General features: G+C 32.8%; 3 protein-coding genes across 4 annotated transcripts; 2 read left to right on the forward strand and 1 right to left on the reverse strand.

The window, feature by feature from the left end:
• The first annotated feature begins 2,889 nt into the window (after window positions 1-2,889).
• LOC114386181 (caffeoyl-CoA O-methyltransferase-like) lies at window positions 2,890-4,866 on the forward strand. The gene is made up of 5 exons (XM_028346171.1): window positions 2,890-3,164; window positions 3,316-3,395; window positions 3,508-3,652; window positions 3,873-4,004; window positions 4,338-4,866. The coding sequence occupies exons 1-5, from the start codon at window positions 3,072-3,074 to the stop codon at window positions 4,629-4,631; spliced, it is 744 nt and encodes a 247-aa protein (XP_028201972.1). The 5' UTR covers window positions 2,890-3,071; the 3' UTR covers window positions 4,632-4,866.
• Window positions 4,867-8,035: 3,169 nt separating this feature from the next.
• LOC114386185 (40S ribosomal protein S16-like) lies at window positions 8,036-8,815 on the forward strand. The gene has a single exon (XM_028346174.1). The coding sequence runs from the start codon at window positions 8,112-8,114 to the stop codon at window positions 8,580-8,582; it is 471 nt and encodes a 156-aa protein (XP_028201975.1). The 5' UTR covers window positions 8,036-8,111; the 3' UTR covers window positions 8,583-8,815.
• Window positions 8,816-10,643: 1,828 nt separating this feature from the next.
• On the reverse strand, window positions 10,644-15,923 carry LOC114386194 (filament-like plant protein 7). 2 transcript variants are annotated; one of them, XM_028346181.1, is made up of 6 exons: window positions 15,735-15,923; window positions 14,719-14,828; window positions 14,392-14,539; window positions 11,784-14,037; window positions 11,606-11,666; window positions 10,644-11,361 (listed from the first exon to the last, which is right to left on the reverse strand). In XM_028346181.1, the coding sequence occupies exons 2-6, from the start codon at window positions 14,815-14,817 to the stop codon at window positions 10,879-10,881; spliced, it is 3,045 nt and encodes a 1,014-aa protein (XP_028201982.1). In that variant the 5' UTR covers window positions 14,818-14,828; window positions 15,735-15,923; the 3' UTR covers window positions 10,644-10,878. The 2 variants fall into 2 exon arrangements, with proteins under 2 accessions (XP_028201982.1, XP_028201979.1); XM_028346178.1 differs by lacking the exon at window positions 15,735-15,923 and adding an exon at window positions 15,337-15,661.

Consider the following 15,923-nt stretch of genomic DNA (forward strand, 5'->3'; position numbering starts at 1 on the left):
AATAAAAATTATTTTTAAAATCAATTAAAAATATTTTTATATAATATAATATTTTATTATTTTAATAATTTAAATTAAATCAAATTTAAAAATAAAAAATAAATAAATTTTATTTTTTTAAAAAAAAACCAACGTCTAGAAGTCAAGTGGTCAGTCACAACTTCCCAAAACACAAACTAATGTACCTGGATAATAAAATAAAATGAGATGTATTTTAGAAATATTGAGGAGAGGGTGCGTAGCTAGATAAAAAATTCTTATTTTTACTCACACATGATATATATATATATATATGAGATGTCTTCTTTAAAGTGACAAGGGAGATCCTGCATATAATGTCATATGGAGCGTTGACATACATCATATTATTTAGAAAACTCTCAAGATGCTCCTTTGAATTCGAGTCCCTAGTGCTAGAGGCTCTATTGCAACAAGTTTGCATAACTCTTTGGGTACACAAAGTGTACAATCATATAAAAAAAAATGGAGTGTGGAGATGATGCCCAAAAGGGAGAGAGAGTACGTAATATAAGAAGACCGGTTTTCTTCCTTTCTCGATATGGCACCAAATTATCCAGGATTCCCTTCAAGATTTTATCATTCAGTTAGTTATATCCATTAAGGCAAGGAAAATTTTAACTAATTATGCTGTTTTCGTTATCGATCGAATCCAAATGGAGTAAACTCAATAAAGTCTAAAATCAAGTTTACCTTGAGAGGGACAAGCAGCAACGTTATCAAATAAGAGATCGAATTCATATCTACTTAAAACATTATAATTTACTAATCAAACTAATTAGTAAAATAAGAAAATAAAAAATTGAATGGAAAGCGAAATTAGAAACGAGTTCATTTTATTATATATGTATATATATTGTGATATTTTTGTCATATTAAATAACTATGAAATAGTTTTTAATTTGAGAAGCAGATGCACCTGAGTATAATTAAGCCGCGGGAAAGTTGGAGCAGGCAAATTGGAAGCTTTCCTATCACTATGTCTTTGACTCGTTTCACAAGGACTCTATATTCCCTTCTCTTCTCTAATTATTTTGATTTCAGCCACTTACTTTCCTATCACTTTGACTCAAAGCAGCTGACCTTTACCTTCTATTAGTCTTCACTCTTCACCTAACGTTGGGTCTCTTTTTTCCTTCTCAATCATCTTACTATCCTTTAAATTTTGTGTTCACATATTCCTTTCCGGATGTGAATAAGAATATCTCTAATGGTAGAATATTTTTGAATGTTTACCTTACTTTTTGTGGATCCTTTAATAACATATCAAATCGTTGATGAAAAATATTATAAGATTATAAAAAAAGTTAAACAAACTTTACATCGTTATAGAACTCATTTTTTATTTTTAACTTATTTTTTACGAGTTCCATAATGAACCTTACATTTTTATATTTTTGTTCAGAATTATTTTTAATGTAAATTAAAATAATTATTCATATAAATTTTAATTATGAATCAATAAATGCATAAATAATAAAAATATTTTTTCTCACTTCTACTTTTTTTTTTTTACTTCTCTCAATCTAAATAATTTGAAATTTTACCCATTTTTTACTCTCCTCTTCTCAACATCTTTCATCATCCAAACAAAGCATTAGTATTTGTTTAGATATTAGAAAAAAAATATTTATTTATAAAAATATTATTAAAAAATTACTTCTTTAAAATTGTATATTAGCCTTTAAAAAATATACTCTAAAACATATCATAGCAATTTCACTCTTTATATTTTTTTTATCAACAAATATTAGTCATTAATTTTTATCAGATAGTGTTTGAGATAGATTGTGTGAAATTTTATCATTATTATTATATCAAATACAAAGTTTATAATTGAATTTCATTTCTGTAAAATTGAAATTTAAGAGAGAGATGTGGACATGGGACATAACTAATGATGAACTACCCTTTGCCAAAACCATACTACCAAGTCTTGCCTGCATTTGCATCCAATCGGAGTAACGGCGGAAAAACAAAACTCAACCACACACTAATATTTTACTCTTATATTCCGTTTCAAGGATTTGGTAAACTGAAACTGAAACTGAAACATTAGAAGAGGAATAACTCTTGCACGTTTAGACACAGTGCCGTCACCAACCACACACCAACTTCAATTGCCATGTGTAATTTTCAACTACACCCGTGGGACCCACCATTCCAACCAGCTCGATCACCAACACCCCACTTTTGACCCGTGTTTTGTTTGTGAATTGTGTAAAATTTACACAACTAAGAGATTAAGATTAAAAAATAACTTGAAAAGTACTAATCTAAGAAGCCAACACTTATTAGTTAGCAAGTAGCGATAACCTTATACCAACAAATAAAACATAATTTTTCTTAAGCAAGATTTTATGTTCAAATGTTCCATCTTATTTAAAATTCTCCCTCTAATAAAGTATCAATAATCTAGAGAAAAAACCTTACTTAGTTTGTGAATAATATACTATTTATTGAAAAGCATTAAATTTTTAAAACTGCTCGAGTTATGACAGTGTTTGGCACTAACAAGTTGAAGATAAATCCTTAGAATTATCTGGAGTTAAATTAAATAAAAAAAAAAGAGAGCAAGGCACACTTCTTTAAATGCATTTGTTTAAAATAAATGAGTATGGCATAATAAATTAATAATTAATTGAGTGGCCGAATAATTAACTATATTTCCTGCACTCCTGCAGGAAATCTTAAACATTTATGTTCCATTTAAAATGTCATAATTCATTAAAATGATGTCATAGCCTATTTCGATAAATGCAGAAAATCCCTTACCAACAAATGAAGCAAACAAGAGCATATGGATCTGTGGAGCCTAAATGCCTAAACCATGCTGCTCAATGCACAAGCATTACTATAAGACAAACCTCGCCAACCCCGGACCGGACGCCAACCGGTCCAACCAAACATCACACCGGTTCGAACCGGCCTTTTCCTTCCTTATATCAATCACTCTCCTACATCCCCCCACTTCATCAAGCTCCAATTATCAACTCTTTCAAAAGGGAGAAGAAAAGGAAAGGAAACAAAACGCACAAAGGATTATTATAGCAATGGCAGAACAAAACCAAAACCAGACAACTGAAGCTGGAAGGCACCAAGAGGTTGGCCACAAGAGCCTTCTCCAGAGTGATGCTCTTTACCAGGTACCACCCCAATTACATTCCTTTGTTAAAAAAGAAAAAAAAAATCTTTTTTTCTTTTGGTTTTTATTTTATTTTATATAATAGTTATGTTGAAAACAAAAATCGTTTTTTTTCGGGGGGGTGTTTGATAAAATGGTTATGTTGTGTTTAGTATATTCTGGAGACCAGTGTCTACCCAAGAGAACCTGAATCCATGAAAGAACTGAGAGAGTTGACAGCAAAACACCCATGGTATATATATAATTATTTCATTTTTCAATTGACATTTTGACTCCTATTTATATGCTTCGTTTGGTTTCTCTGCTCATGGTTACTGATTTTTTTTGTTGAAAACAAACAACAGGAACATCATGACAACCTCTGCAGACGAAGGGCAATTCTTGAACATGCTCCTTAAGCTCATCAATGCCAAGAACACCATGGAAATTGGTGTCTACACTGGATATTCACTTCTTGCCACCGCTCTCGCTCTTCCTGAAGATGGAAAGGTATTAAAAGCAGAGCTTAGCACCCCCAAAGAATAAAGCTTTTTTTTTCTCTCTATAAAATCAAAATTTTCTGACAACCATTTTCTATGCAATTATAGTCAAGTGGGTATTTATTAATTAATAATTACATCCAATTTTGGGAAAGAGTGTCCTATTTTGGCATCATGTGTTAAACAAAAAATTGTGTAAAAATTTGAGTTGTTGCTTGTACTTGGTGCAGATCTTGGCCATGGATATTAACAGGGAGAATTATGAATTGGGTTTGCCAGTAATTAAGAAAGCTGGTGTTGACCACAAAATTGAATTCAGAGAAGGTCCTGCTCTCCCAGTTCTTGATGAAATGGTTAAAGATGTAAGTTTTTCTATCTCTCAATGTCCCAATGGAAAAAGAAAAATATTTTTAATGTCTCAAATTTAAGATCTGTCTTTTTTTAATCATTTACTTTAAAATTTATATTTTCAAACTTTTGAATTTACGAAATGTTTTTTTAGTCTTTTTTATGGTAAAAAAATCATCATATATTGTGCATCAAATCATAAAAAATCAGTCATGAAAGACTAAAAAAACATTTCTTGAATTCAAGGTAAAAAAAATGCAAGTTTTTCCATCACTCAATAAAAAATAATCAATTTAGAGGAGTAAAAAGAGGGTAATTGGGTAGCGATTGCGTGTGGTGAAATGCAGGAGAAGAACCATGGGAGCTATGACTTCATCTTTGTGGACGCAGACAAGGACAACTACCTCAACTACCACAAGAGGTTGATAGAGCTTGTCAAAGTTGGGGGAGTGATCGGGTACGACAACACCCTATGGAACGGCTCTGTGGTGGCACCCCCAGATGCTCCTCTCAGGAAGTACGTTAGATACTACAGGGACTTCGTGCTCGAGCTCAACAAGGCACTCGCTGTGGACCCCAGGATCGAGATTTGCATGCTCCCGGTTGGTGATGGAATCACTATATGCCGTCGGATCAAGTGATTCTGATTTTCTGATAATCACACAATCGTGGACCAAGACCACCGTTGCTTCTTCTGCACCCTAGTGATGATTGGTCATCATTGAGTGGCACCTGCTAATGCATTTAAAAGCAATCGATATTTTCCTTTTATTTTTTTTTTCTTCAAAATATTTGTGTTTGTACTTTTCTTTTCTCTATTATTCATGTGGAAAACGGTGGACAATTAATTATATGCAAATGACTTTTTTTCTTATATGATTTACTTCCCACAACTTGGTTTATTGTGAAGCCCAATTAAGTGTTAACCTTGGTTTATTAGAAAGAGGATATATACGTGTGATTTACCGGGAGGATGGAATTGAGGGGAATTGAAGGGTGGATGAAGCCCAATGTTTAAAAATTATATGTTTAAATGAAATATTAGTGTTGGAAATAATCTAAGTTTCACATTGATTAAAAATAATCCAACATTAGAATATATAAGTGAGGGACAACCCTTATTCCTTAAACTAATTTTTGAGGTTGAGTTAGATCTCTCATATTATGCATTCTAAGATGGTAATTCATGAATATACACATCAATATTCATGGATCATACCTTTTATTCCATTTTCAGTTCCTATGTTAATAGGAGTGAGACTTCTACTTTTTATGCAGCAACTAAATATCTTTGCCGTATGCGGGCTTTTCCTAGTATTTTATTGTTTACTATAGTTATGACGATTTCTTGATTTGTCTATTCATCAAATCAATAATAGTTCTTTTTATCAATATGTATGGTCTTGGATCATAAATAATGATCTTTTTTTAGAGTTTGGGTACTTGAGTGATTCACTTCTATTATGTCAATATTAATTACTACGGCTGATATTCTGAAGTCCGTCCAGGATTTGGTATGAGAAAATGTGTTAGAAATAATTCAAGTCGCCCAGGTTGAGTTAGGTGTTTGATATTTATGATTTAACTACTATTTTTTATGATGACTTATCCTTTAAAGCAATTGTGGTGGAGAATGACTGCCAACAATTGATTCAAGCGTGGAATAAATATGAAAGTCACTCACATAGTGATTTTGATGGGATTTTGGAGAACTTCAAAGTCTTGGCACAATCCGTTCAAGAAAAATCTAATCTAGAAAGTACTCTTTCTTTCCTACCTGCTAAGCACATTCCTACCTATTCACATTTTAATTTTCAAGTTCTCCTTCTTCACATTTTTTTGGCTTTTTGGTATAACTACAACTCTACCAAATACCACCAACTGCACAGTCAGCACTTATATTGATTTACTTTAATTAGCTATATTAATCATATGTACAAAATAGATGATACTTGTGTGCTGCTTGAGTTGGTTTCAATATGAGAAAAATACATTTTATAATATAAAAATATGTTAAAATTAAATATATCTATTATTATAAATAGCTCTTTGTGGATATATTTATGGTATTAGTGGGTTCCTGAATTATTCTATAATTTTTAATTAGGTTCACGAATTATTTTTCTTTTCAATTAGGTAATTAAAATTATATTTATTTTTAATTGAATCATTTTATCTAACTATTGTTACGAAAGATTAATCACAATAATTTAATTAATCCCTATATCCAATATTATCACTTTTGCAAGTCTTCATTGAGTATTCTTAATTTAGAAAGTTGGATCTATAATTTATTTTTTTGAAGTATATCAACATAATAGATTAGTCATGACAAAAAAACAAGTTAGAAAACGACTAGAATTAGTTGAAACAAATCTAATCTAGAAAGTAGAATTTGAAAAAAACATCCTCTTTCTATATCAATGCTAAGAAATTGAAGTAGGAAACATTTCCTAGGTTGGTTCTTCATTGTAGATTTGTTATAAAATAGAAACTTGTTTCCCTTGTATATTTGAGTTTGTCACACAATAAAATAAGTTACGGGTTGTGTATTTGAATTTGTTAAAAGTAAAAACTTATTTCGTTATGTATTTAGGTTTATTACACAATGAAAAACTCTTTTTATTTTTATTGTGTATTATTTCCTTCATTCCTTTTTATGTTTTTAAAGGTTTTTAACGGAAAAAAAAATCAAGAAATGTAATAATTTTTTTTATCCTAATAAAACATTTATGGGTTTTCCTATTTTATCCTTTTTCATTTCTACTTCACAATATAAATTAATAAAAAAATTAGCCAAAAAGTTAAGAAATATAATTAATAAAAAAGTAATCAATATTATCTTGAACTAAATAATAGGTAAATATAAAAAAATATTTCAAGAATCTGACAGTTCAAAAGAAAAGGAGGTAGTGTCATTTCACACCTCTCTTTCACAGTGAAAACATTTTTTTTAATGTTTCAAAACCAAATACATAATGAGATTTTGGTTCCATTGTATATTTCATCCATATTCAACAAAAACATGTTTCTTTTACGTGCATTTAATAAACAAAAGTATGTTTCAGTGGGAGACATTTTTGTCAAAAAATACAACTAAAATACCTAGTACTTTATGGTTTTCTTATATTCACTTTAATCTTTTATCTTTTGAAAAATTTAACTTAATTTTTAATATTTTCAAAGTGAGTCAAAATGACTATTTTGAAACTGTTTTTTGTTGTTGTTTTGGAACATAATTTTAAATTTTGTTTTTTTACTAATTTAAGATGTGAAACTTATCATCTTAAATTTGTTTACATGAAAATTATGGAATTCAAATGATACTCAAACCAACAAAAGTCATAAATATGATAAAAATTACATAAAAAATGAGTCTCACAAATAATTTAAAAAAATTGACATAAGATATTTTAATTTTTTGTTTGCTTGTGGGATTAGTTTTCACACAAATTTCACCATGGTTTAATGACCCTTTATGGTTAAAAAAATTTCTATATTTTTTATATACATAAATCTAATGAGACAAGTTTCATGTCTCAAATCTATAAAAATAGATTTAAAATCGTGTCCCAAAATAAATAAATAAACAATCACTATTTCAAAATGACAATTCTGATCTGTTTAAAAACTTAATGAACTAAATTAAACTTTTAAAAAGATAAAAGACCATAAAACATAAATGATTAAAAGTGTATTTTAGTAAAATACTATCAGCAAAAAGTTTGGGAGGTTTAAATCATAAATGAGAATACCAATATCAAATCCTCAAAAGAAGAGATCAGAGACAAATTTAAGCCCAAATGTAACAACTATCAAGTATTTTGTTTTTGTGCTATTGTATCATATACTTCCACTATTACAACTTATACCTCTTATTGCATTCCGGTAATGCAATAGAGAGGTGCATGATGCAAAAGTGGGAGTGCGGAAAATAATTACCTCGTTTTTGTGATATCTTAGGACAGGCCCATGTCACATTACACTACAACAGAAGGTCCATTCCACAACCCTCCAAAAACCCTAATACATATATAAGCTCCCTCCTTCCCCCAACTTCACTTCCCTCACCGCACAGAATTAGGGTTTTCCAATTCACAGAGCAACACAACGAACCAACAATGGCGCAGCCTCAGCCGCAGTCGCAGCCGCAGCACGGGCAAGCAGCGCTGGAGCAGGTGCAGTGCTTCGGTCGCAAGAAGACCGCCGTGGCCGTGACCTACTGCAAGCGCGGGCGCGGTCTCATCAAGATCAACGGCTGCCCCATTGAGCTCGTGGAGCCGGAGATCCTCCGCTTCAAGGCCTTCGAGCCTATCCTCCTGTTGGGTAAGAGCCGCTTCGCCGGCGTCGACATGCGCATCCGCGTCAAGGGTGGCGGCCACACCTCCCAGATCTACGCCATCCGCCAGAGCATCGCCAAGGCGCTCGTCGCGTTCTACCAGAAGTATGTCGACGAACAGAGTAAGAAGGAGATCAAGGACATTCTCGTGAGGTACGATCGCACCTTGCTCGTTGCGGATCCCAGGCGCTGCGAGCCCAAGAAGTTTGGTGGGCGTGGCGCACGTGCGAGGTTCCAGAAGTCTTACCGTTGAAGAAGAATGGTGGTGGTGTTTTCGTGTTTTTGGCTTTTGGTTTCGGTTCATGTTTTATGCTGTGGAAAAAATGAATACTTTCGTTGCTGGTGGTTTTTGGTAGTTTTATAATTTTGGTCGCTTTTTTATAATTGTTGGATTTGATGTTGTTTTAATTCAACTTTTTTTGTTTAGGTACAATGAAGGTATGAAGTTATTATCATTATTATAAATTCTAGTTTTAATGTCATGGCTTTTTGCTTGTGCTTGCTGGAATTGTTCTGGGAATGTTGGAATTAAGCGCGATTTAGTGCTTGTGGAATTGGGATTTTTTATAAGTGTTAGGCCAAATTAACACACTTTAAATATTGGATGTGCTAAGGCATTCTAGGGGCGTAGGGCTATGGATTATAATTGATTTATGTAATAAGTTTTGCACATGTTCTTTGTTTTGGCATTGGCTTGACAATTTTGTTCTTTTAGTAGGTTGAATTTAGAAGAGTGCTTATTTGAGATTAATATTAGTTTCGGTTGGGTTGTTATAGGTTTTCTGTGATCATTGTCTTCTAAAGGTTGAAGGTGATTATCGAATTAGTTAGATGATGCCAATTCCATGGATCGATGGTTTATTGGTCTCTTAGATCAGGCTTAATGAAACAGGGGGGTACTTGAATAGATGTAGCTTTTAAAATTTTATCAAACAAACGGTTACACTATAGTAGAGTAATATATATGTTGATGTTCAAATGAGATTTCTGACAACTCAACCATTTGTTTATAAGTAATTCAATAGTAAAAATTTGTGTATATTTTAAATTTAATGTTATACTTTATAATAAAGTAGTGTAATAAGGTATTAATTAATTTCAAAATAATGAGAAAACGATGTTTTAATATCATTTGGATTATGAATTCAATTGATTCATAATTATATTAAGGGATGGACGGAGTAATTGTGCTTAAGGTTATAAATAGTCTTATAAGAGCATCTATAATGGAGAAAATTGCTTAACAAAAAAAGATTGTTTTTGTGTGTTAATATGTGATTCTGAGTCTCCGAAATTGGAGAGTTGTTTATGAGTTAGCCTAACTTAATATTAAGAGAAATGAAATATTTGTGAGTTAATCAACTTGTTAACCACTGAAGAAAAATTATTTGATTATTTGAGTTGTTTAAGATTTTAATGTGGCTTAAATTAGGTTGTCAAACATAACAATGGAGATGCCCTAATTAGGTGCACTTCCGCAACTTACTCTGGCCACATACATAGTCTTCAATTTTTTTTCTTCTTCTAAAGCGATAGAATGGAAAAACATTCTCAGTACTCATTTACCCACTCGAGGTCCTTTTTACTTAGCAGGCGTGACTGAAGAATTATCAAAATGTATCCAACCCTAAGCATATATTTTTGGTGAATCAACCCTAAGCATCTGACATCATGTTAGTATGAAAGTTGAAGTTCTTGTAACCTCCAGACATAACTGGCAAGCATATTTTGTCAATTTTATGTGTGCAAATTATAAGGTAGACATTTTGAGCTAAAAAAAACTGACTTTTCTCTTTTGAAGTGTAGGTCATCAAATTAGACTTAAAGTTCTACAAGTTTCATTCTTTTATTAAATTTTAATTCATTATTTTTTTTATTAACTATATTATTTGGAACGAGTAAACCTAGAATGAATTTGAGAAAATAATCGAGAATAAATAAATTACTGTTATTATTTGAGATGCTAAAGGCTTTTTCATTTCCTCATGAGTCTATTTTGATAAGTTTCTTTAAAATCACTTATAAAAGAAGAAAATAAGAAGAAAAATGAAATGAACTTCTTCATAAGTTAAAATTAGTTTTTGATTAGCTAACTATTAATTAACTTATAGAAGCTCTCTCAAATAATTTCTCTAAAATTAACTCTTCATTAGCTAACATTGGCTAACCATTATGTAATGATTTGTTCGTTTGTCATGCCTTTGATTGTGGGTTTTTTTCCATTTTTTTTTATAATTATAAGCTTTGTTTTAAAAAGTTATAGTGATTATTTCAGTGTTTTTTGAAAAATAAAACAATAGCTTCTTAAAACAAATGCAAACAACAACCGTAACATAAATCAGCACAGCTTAATCTCAAATGCCAATGAACTTATTTACACCAGCTATATTTACAGCACCAAACCTCTCTTTCACTCTGTGTCTCAACTCCAACCTCAATCATCTCCAATACAAGATAAAAACAAGTTCCACCAGAATCTAATCTAATAAAAGACAAAAGCATGTTACACCAGAAGCATGTCTTCGCATTCTCTCCAAGATCATTCTTATTCATGCTTTGGCTAACAACTTAGTTCCCTTACCCCTTCCTTTCTTTCGTCTCGACAGCAGCTTCCTCAGAAAACCAAAGCCTATTTGCTTCTTACCTGGCACAATTGCCAAAGAGCCTGTGGTTTTGCTTCTATCATGTTGCTCCGAAGTGAGACTTTTGGGACTTGGCAGAGATTTTTCGGTTTCAGATTGAAGAAGGGGTGGCCTCTGCACATCTTTATCGCTTTTAGTTTCTTCAGTTTGGACAGACTTATGCATCCCTCCTTTAGCTTCATCCTCTGCTTGCATTTGATTGCGTAGAGAGGATCGTTTGATCAAGTTCTTCTTCTGAGTTGGATTGGCCATAGTATTAGTTGTGGAGACAACCTTGTCAAAAATTGCTACTTCATTAGATGAAGCAAGTGCCTTGAGTTGTTTCCTAAGGTTTAGGATGGTTTCTTGGCACTCTGCCAACTTTGATGAAGCTGTTGTGATCTCCCAGCCCTGAACATTATATATAATTTTTTGTTTAGTTAAGATTCATTAAATGTTTAATTCAAAAGAAAATAGAAGTACAATTGATTAATGGTAATGCACAAATATATATATATATATATATATATATATATATATATATATATATAACACCTTGCAACATACAGAAGACTTACCAAAGTCAATAAGAAGAGTTTAAGATATCAGTGTTATAAACATATATCTCTAATTAAATAGGATGTGAACTACTTACAGTTTGATATATCTTTTCTACTTCGTATTTGCCATATGTTGGAGATTCCTTCTTTGCAATGCTGAAAAGATTTTTTTTTCATGTTCTCGAAATCAGATTCATTGTGCATGGCAACAGAAAATTGCAGTAAGAATAGAAAGTAGAAACCATAAAAGGGAAAGGGAATACAAATCATTACCTTTCCAGCTGGAGTTGAAGTTCTAGACATGTTGCTTCTAAATCCTCACAGGAGTTCTTTTTATCCTCTAATTCAACTTCTAAGGACGAAAACTTTTGAAAGATGTCATTTAATTTGGTCTGAGCTATTGTAAGTTGTGTATCAAGATCTTCATTTATAATCTTCTGTTTCTCAATCTGATCTTCTAGTGTTGCTTTGGATTCTTTCAGTGCCTCGATTTCTGATTCTAAACCTTTGATGTTATTTTGTGCTTCTTGACATTGTTTTGCTAAGTTCTGACTCTCATCAGTTACTGACAGCAGCTTTTCTTCCAAGTCTTTCTTCGCAGTTTTTGTGCTCCTCAAATCATATTTTAGTTTTCTAATCTCTTCAAGGAGATCACACTGATCATTCTGTGTGTTGAAGAGTTCACACTGTTCGTCAGGATATGCAAATGAGGGCAAGCGAGAAGACTGTTTATCTTCAACATCTGTTTTACTTTGATTTTGTGATAAATGACTGCTGAATTGCTTCTTGATCTTATCCCTTGCAATGGCAGCATTTGTGGAGGTGACACTGTTATTAATGCTCCAGTCCAAAGCAAATGCCACTTCCTCGATAAAATTTTCAAAATAAGCTTTCCCTGTTAACAGATCTTTGCAGGTGTGAACAAGTTGGTGCAGGAGAGGATTTAAGTCTGAAACCTTCCATTGGAAAACATGAACAAAATAGTCTTTGGGTGTTGGTGATTGCGATATGTCTGAATGCTTAATCTCCTCCAAGCAATCTGGACAATTGTTGCACATAAATGACTTTGGAGCAATTCCTTCAATGAGGTTGACAATTCTGTGGACTGACTTTCTCAAATTAGAATTGAAGTGTTGTTTGCTTTCTGCTTCGGTATCAGATTTACAAGCAGTTGGATGATTTACACAATCCAAAGCAATTTTTATGTCATCAAACAGTTCGTGAAGACTTCGCTTCGATATGTGTTTCTCCTTCGACATTGCATTCAAAACAATCTGAAGCCAGTCAAATGATTTTTCTGTTGTTGTATGTTTGAATTGGATCTCCTGTTTCCTCTCACTAATGCCAAGATGATCTTGTTTAACTGACACTAGCTCCCTACCACTTACATCAGAGAAGTATCCCCTTTTAGGCGTATCAATAGAAACTATAGCTCCTTTTTCCATCTCGGCAAAATCATCCAAGAAACTAATGTCTGAAACTTCAGTGGCTCTGCTGCTTTTATGAATTTTAGCCTCTGAAGTTCTTAAATGTTCGAGTTCCGACATAAGAGCATTAGCCCAGGATCCAGAAGAGATAGCCTCATCATCACTATAAATATCATAATTTGACATCAAAGGAAGTTCATTTGATGTGGGATAACACCTAACCAGCTCCATGGACCTCTGATTTTCAGAAATCTTTCTAAGCAGAATCTCAGCCTGTGATAATCTGGAAGCTGTTTCAGCGTACATAAGTCTTGAATATTCTAGTTCAGAGTTTTTTGTGGTTAAAATTCTTTTGAGAGCCTTGTTCTCCTCATCCAGATCTTGCAAGCGTTTGGTCATTAAGCCGAAACTTTTCTCAGACACATTACTAGAGTTTCTGGCATCATTGTTTTTGTACATCAATTCTCTGGAAGGATTTGACTTTCTTATTCTCGCCACTCCAACTTCATTCTTCATATTCCCCAAACCAGCAGAACCAGGTGATCTTTTCTGCAGCAAAAGACGTAGTCTCTGACACTCGGCCTCTAACTTTGAGGCTTTCTGAGAACTCTCAAGGTACTGTTTATGTGAGACATCTGCATACTGACGGCTATAGTCCATCTCCTCCTTCCGGATCTCAAGTTCCTTCTCCAGCACGTGAAACTCGTATCTTAGGAAAGAATTTTCCTTTTCTGTGGTGTCTAATCTAGCCATCAATGTACTAAACTCGGCATCTGCTTCTTGTTTACATTTAACCAGATCCCCAATTGATTTCTCTTTGGTTAGCAATGCATTAGCAATATGTGTATTCTCAGCAGTTAAGTCATCTAGCCTTTTACTTGTTTCCCTCAACTTCTCTTCCAAATCTCTCTGAATCTTTTCATGCTCTGTTGATATCTTTGCAGTGGCACCACTCAACTTTTGCTCTTGTTCGACTTGAACACTGCTTGGTGGCTGCAAAGGTTCCTCCAATGTTGCATCTGCTGGAGTAACAGTCTCAGCAGATGCTTCTTCTTCTAAGTCTTCAACAGATTCTACTTCCTGTTTTGTCTTGTCATTGCCTAGATTTTTATCAGAAATTTAGTAAGATCAAAACCAAATTGTATGTTTGAGCAGAAAACATGTATTGAAAGAGAAAATAGGAGTGATAGCAACACACTCTACTGCGCTCCTTCTAACGCACTCTCTATTATTGACTAAAATTTATTAGGAACTACAAATCATGAGTGAAACTTATTAAATAAAAAGTGAGACCTTCAAAATTTTGTGATTTCCAATGAATATCAACAAATAGTAAGGAGTGTGTTTAAAAATCGTGTGTTAAGAGAGTTGTTACTAGCTTTTTTCAAAAAGGAATCATCAAAGAAGCACCATGATAGTGGGAAAAGTTGAAAGGAAATGTAACATTAAGATACCTCTAATTTCCTGTTGGGGCTTTTGGGCTTGTTTTGCTAAAGGGTCATCTCCAGAATGAGAATCAAGTAGGACTGTTGCCAACTTCTCATTTAGACTTTTTGATGATCTTTCCAATCCAGTTTCTTTATTTGTTGGAAGTTTGTGTGCCTGAAAAAAATATAGTACTGTCAGTATTATAATCAGATCGAGCATTTCTTCTATGAATTCAGTTCTCTAGTATTTGCTAGATTTTTATATATCAAAACTTTGGCAAAACAAGAGGATAGATAACCAAATGAGGAAACAAACAGCAACATAAAAATGATTAAGGTAAAGTTTTTGAGTACCTCTTCTTCAATGGTTTTAGAAGAACTGACAACTTTGCCAACTGCAAGGATTGTTTTCTCCATAGATTTTTTCCTCCAAAGCCATGGCTTGTGGTTCATGATTTCAGGTACTATTCAAGAACCAAGAGAGAAATTTAGAAAACTTGCTGCTATTGGACGATAACTATAAGAAGAATTTTTTCCCCCTACATTATTTCTCTATTTGGTCCTAAAGAATTTCAGTGCAACATAAAAAAACAAAAGACTAAACCTAATTAATATTTAAAGAAATATGGATTCGGTAACATAATGACGCATTTTAGGGTCCATTCCACCCATTTATAATTTGAAGATAAGCCACCCCACTATTAATAGTTTTACTGAAGCATTTATCTAGCTCATCCTTTATGGAAACTAGCTTTTTGGTTAAAATTCAAACTTAGCTAACAATGCTGAACTATCAAACATGGATAAAAAAAATCATGAAAATGTAAATACTGCAACACAAACATTGAACTGAAAAATCCTAAAACTCTATGCAAGGGGGAGCACGAATAATTGAATTAACTATAATTGACTATAACTTCATACTCATTTTCACCCTTTAATTATCGAATTCCAGGGACCAATATTACATACATGTTTTCACGCATCCATGTTTCTTCATCAAATTTGGCTACATTGATTAGTATGGTGCATTTCAAGTGAAACACAGCTTTTTAGATTTCAGACCTTCTGTAACCTATAATCACTCATATGAAAAAAAGAACATTTAAAGCTTATGCCTTATGCTTAAGAAGTATCACATGATTCATGTAGCTGATGAACTGTCTAACACGGAAAAACACTACACTAAGACTCTATCTTTCTATATCCCTTGCATCCTTCACTATCAGATACTCAAATGAACCATCGAGAACCACTGAAAAATTATCAAGATAGTGACAACAAATGAAACGGAAGTAAAGACAAAAGCTAGAAAAACAAGTACACTAATAAGAGGAGTTGCGAGTGAAAATTGCTACAACAGCTCATACCTGACAGAATTTAGCACAAACAAGACTTAAAAAAGCATTGGAAGGTTACTACTGGCCTTGAAACTTCAACTAGCCACCAATGGAACTTGAAGGTGAAAGTAAAATAATAGGCAGATAATAAGTTATCAGAAAAAATCCCAACGGGTATATGTCATAGGATGCTCACCCTCTCCACCGACAGCTAGGAAT

Source organism: Glycine soja, chromosome 2, assembly GCF_004193775.1.
Source record: "Glycine soja cultivar W05 chromosome 2, ASM419377v2, whole genome shotgun sequence".
Lineage (NCBI taxonomy): Eukaryota > Viridiplantae > Streptophyta > Magnoliopsida > Fabales > Fabaceae > Glycine > Glycine soja.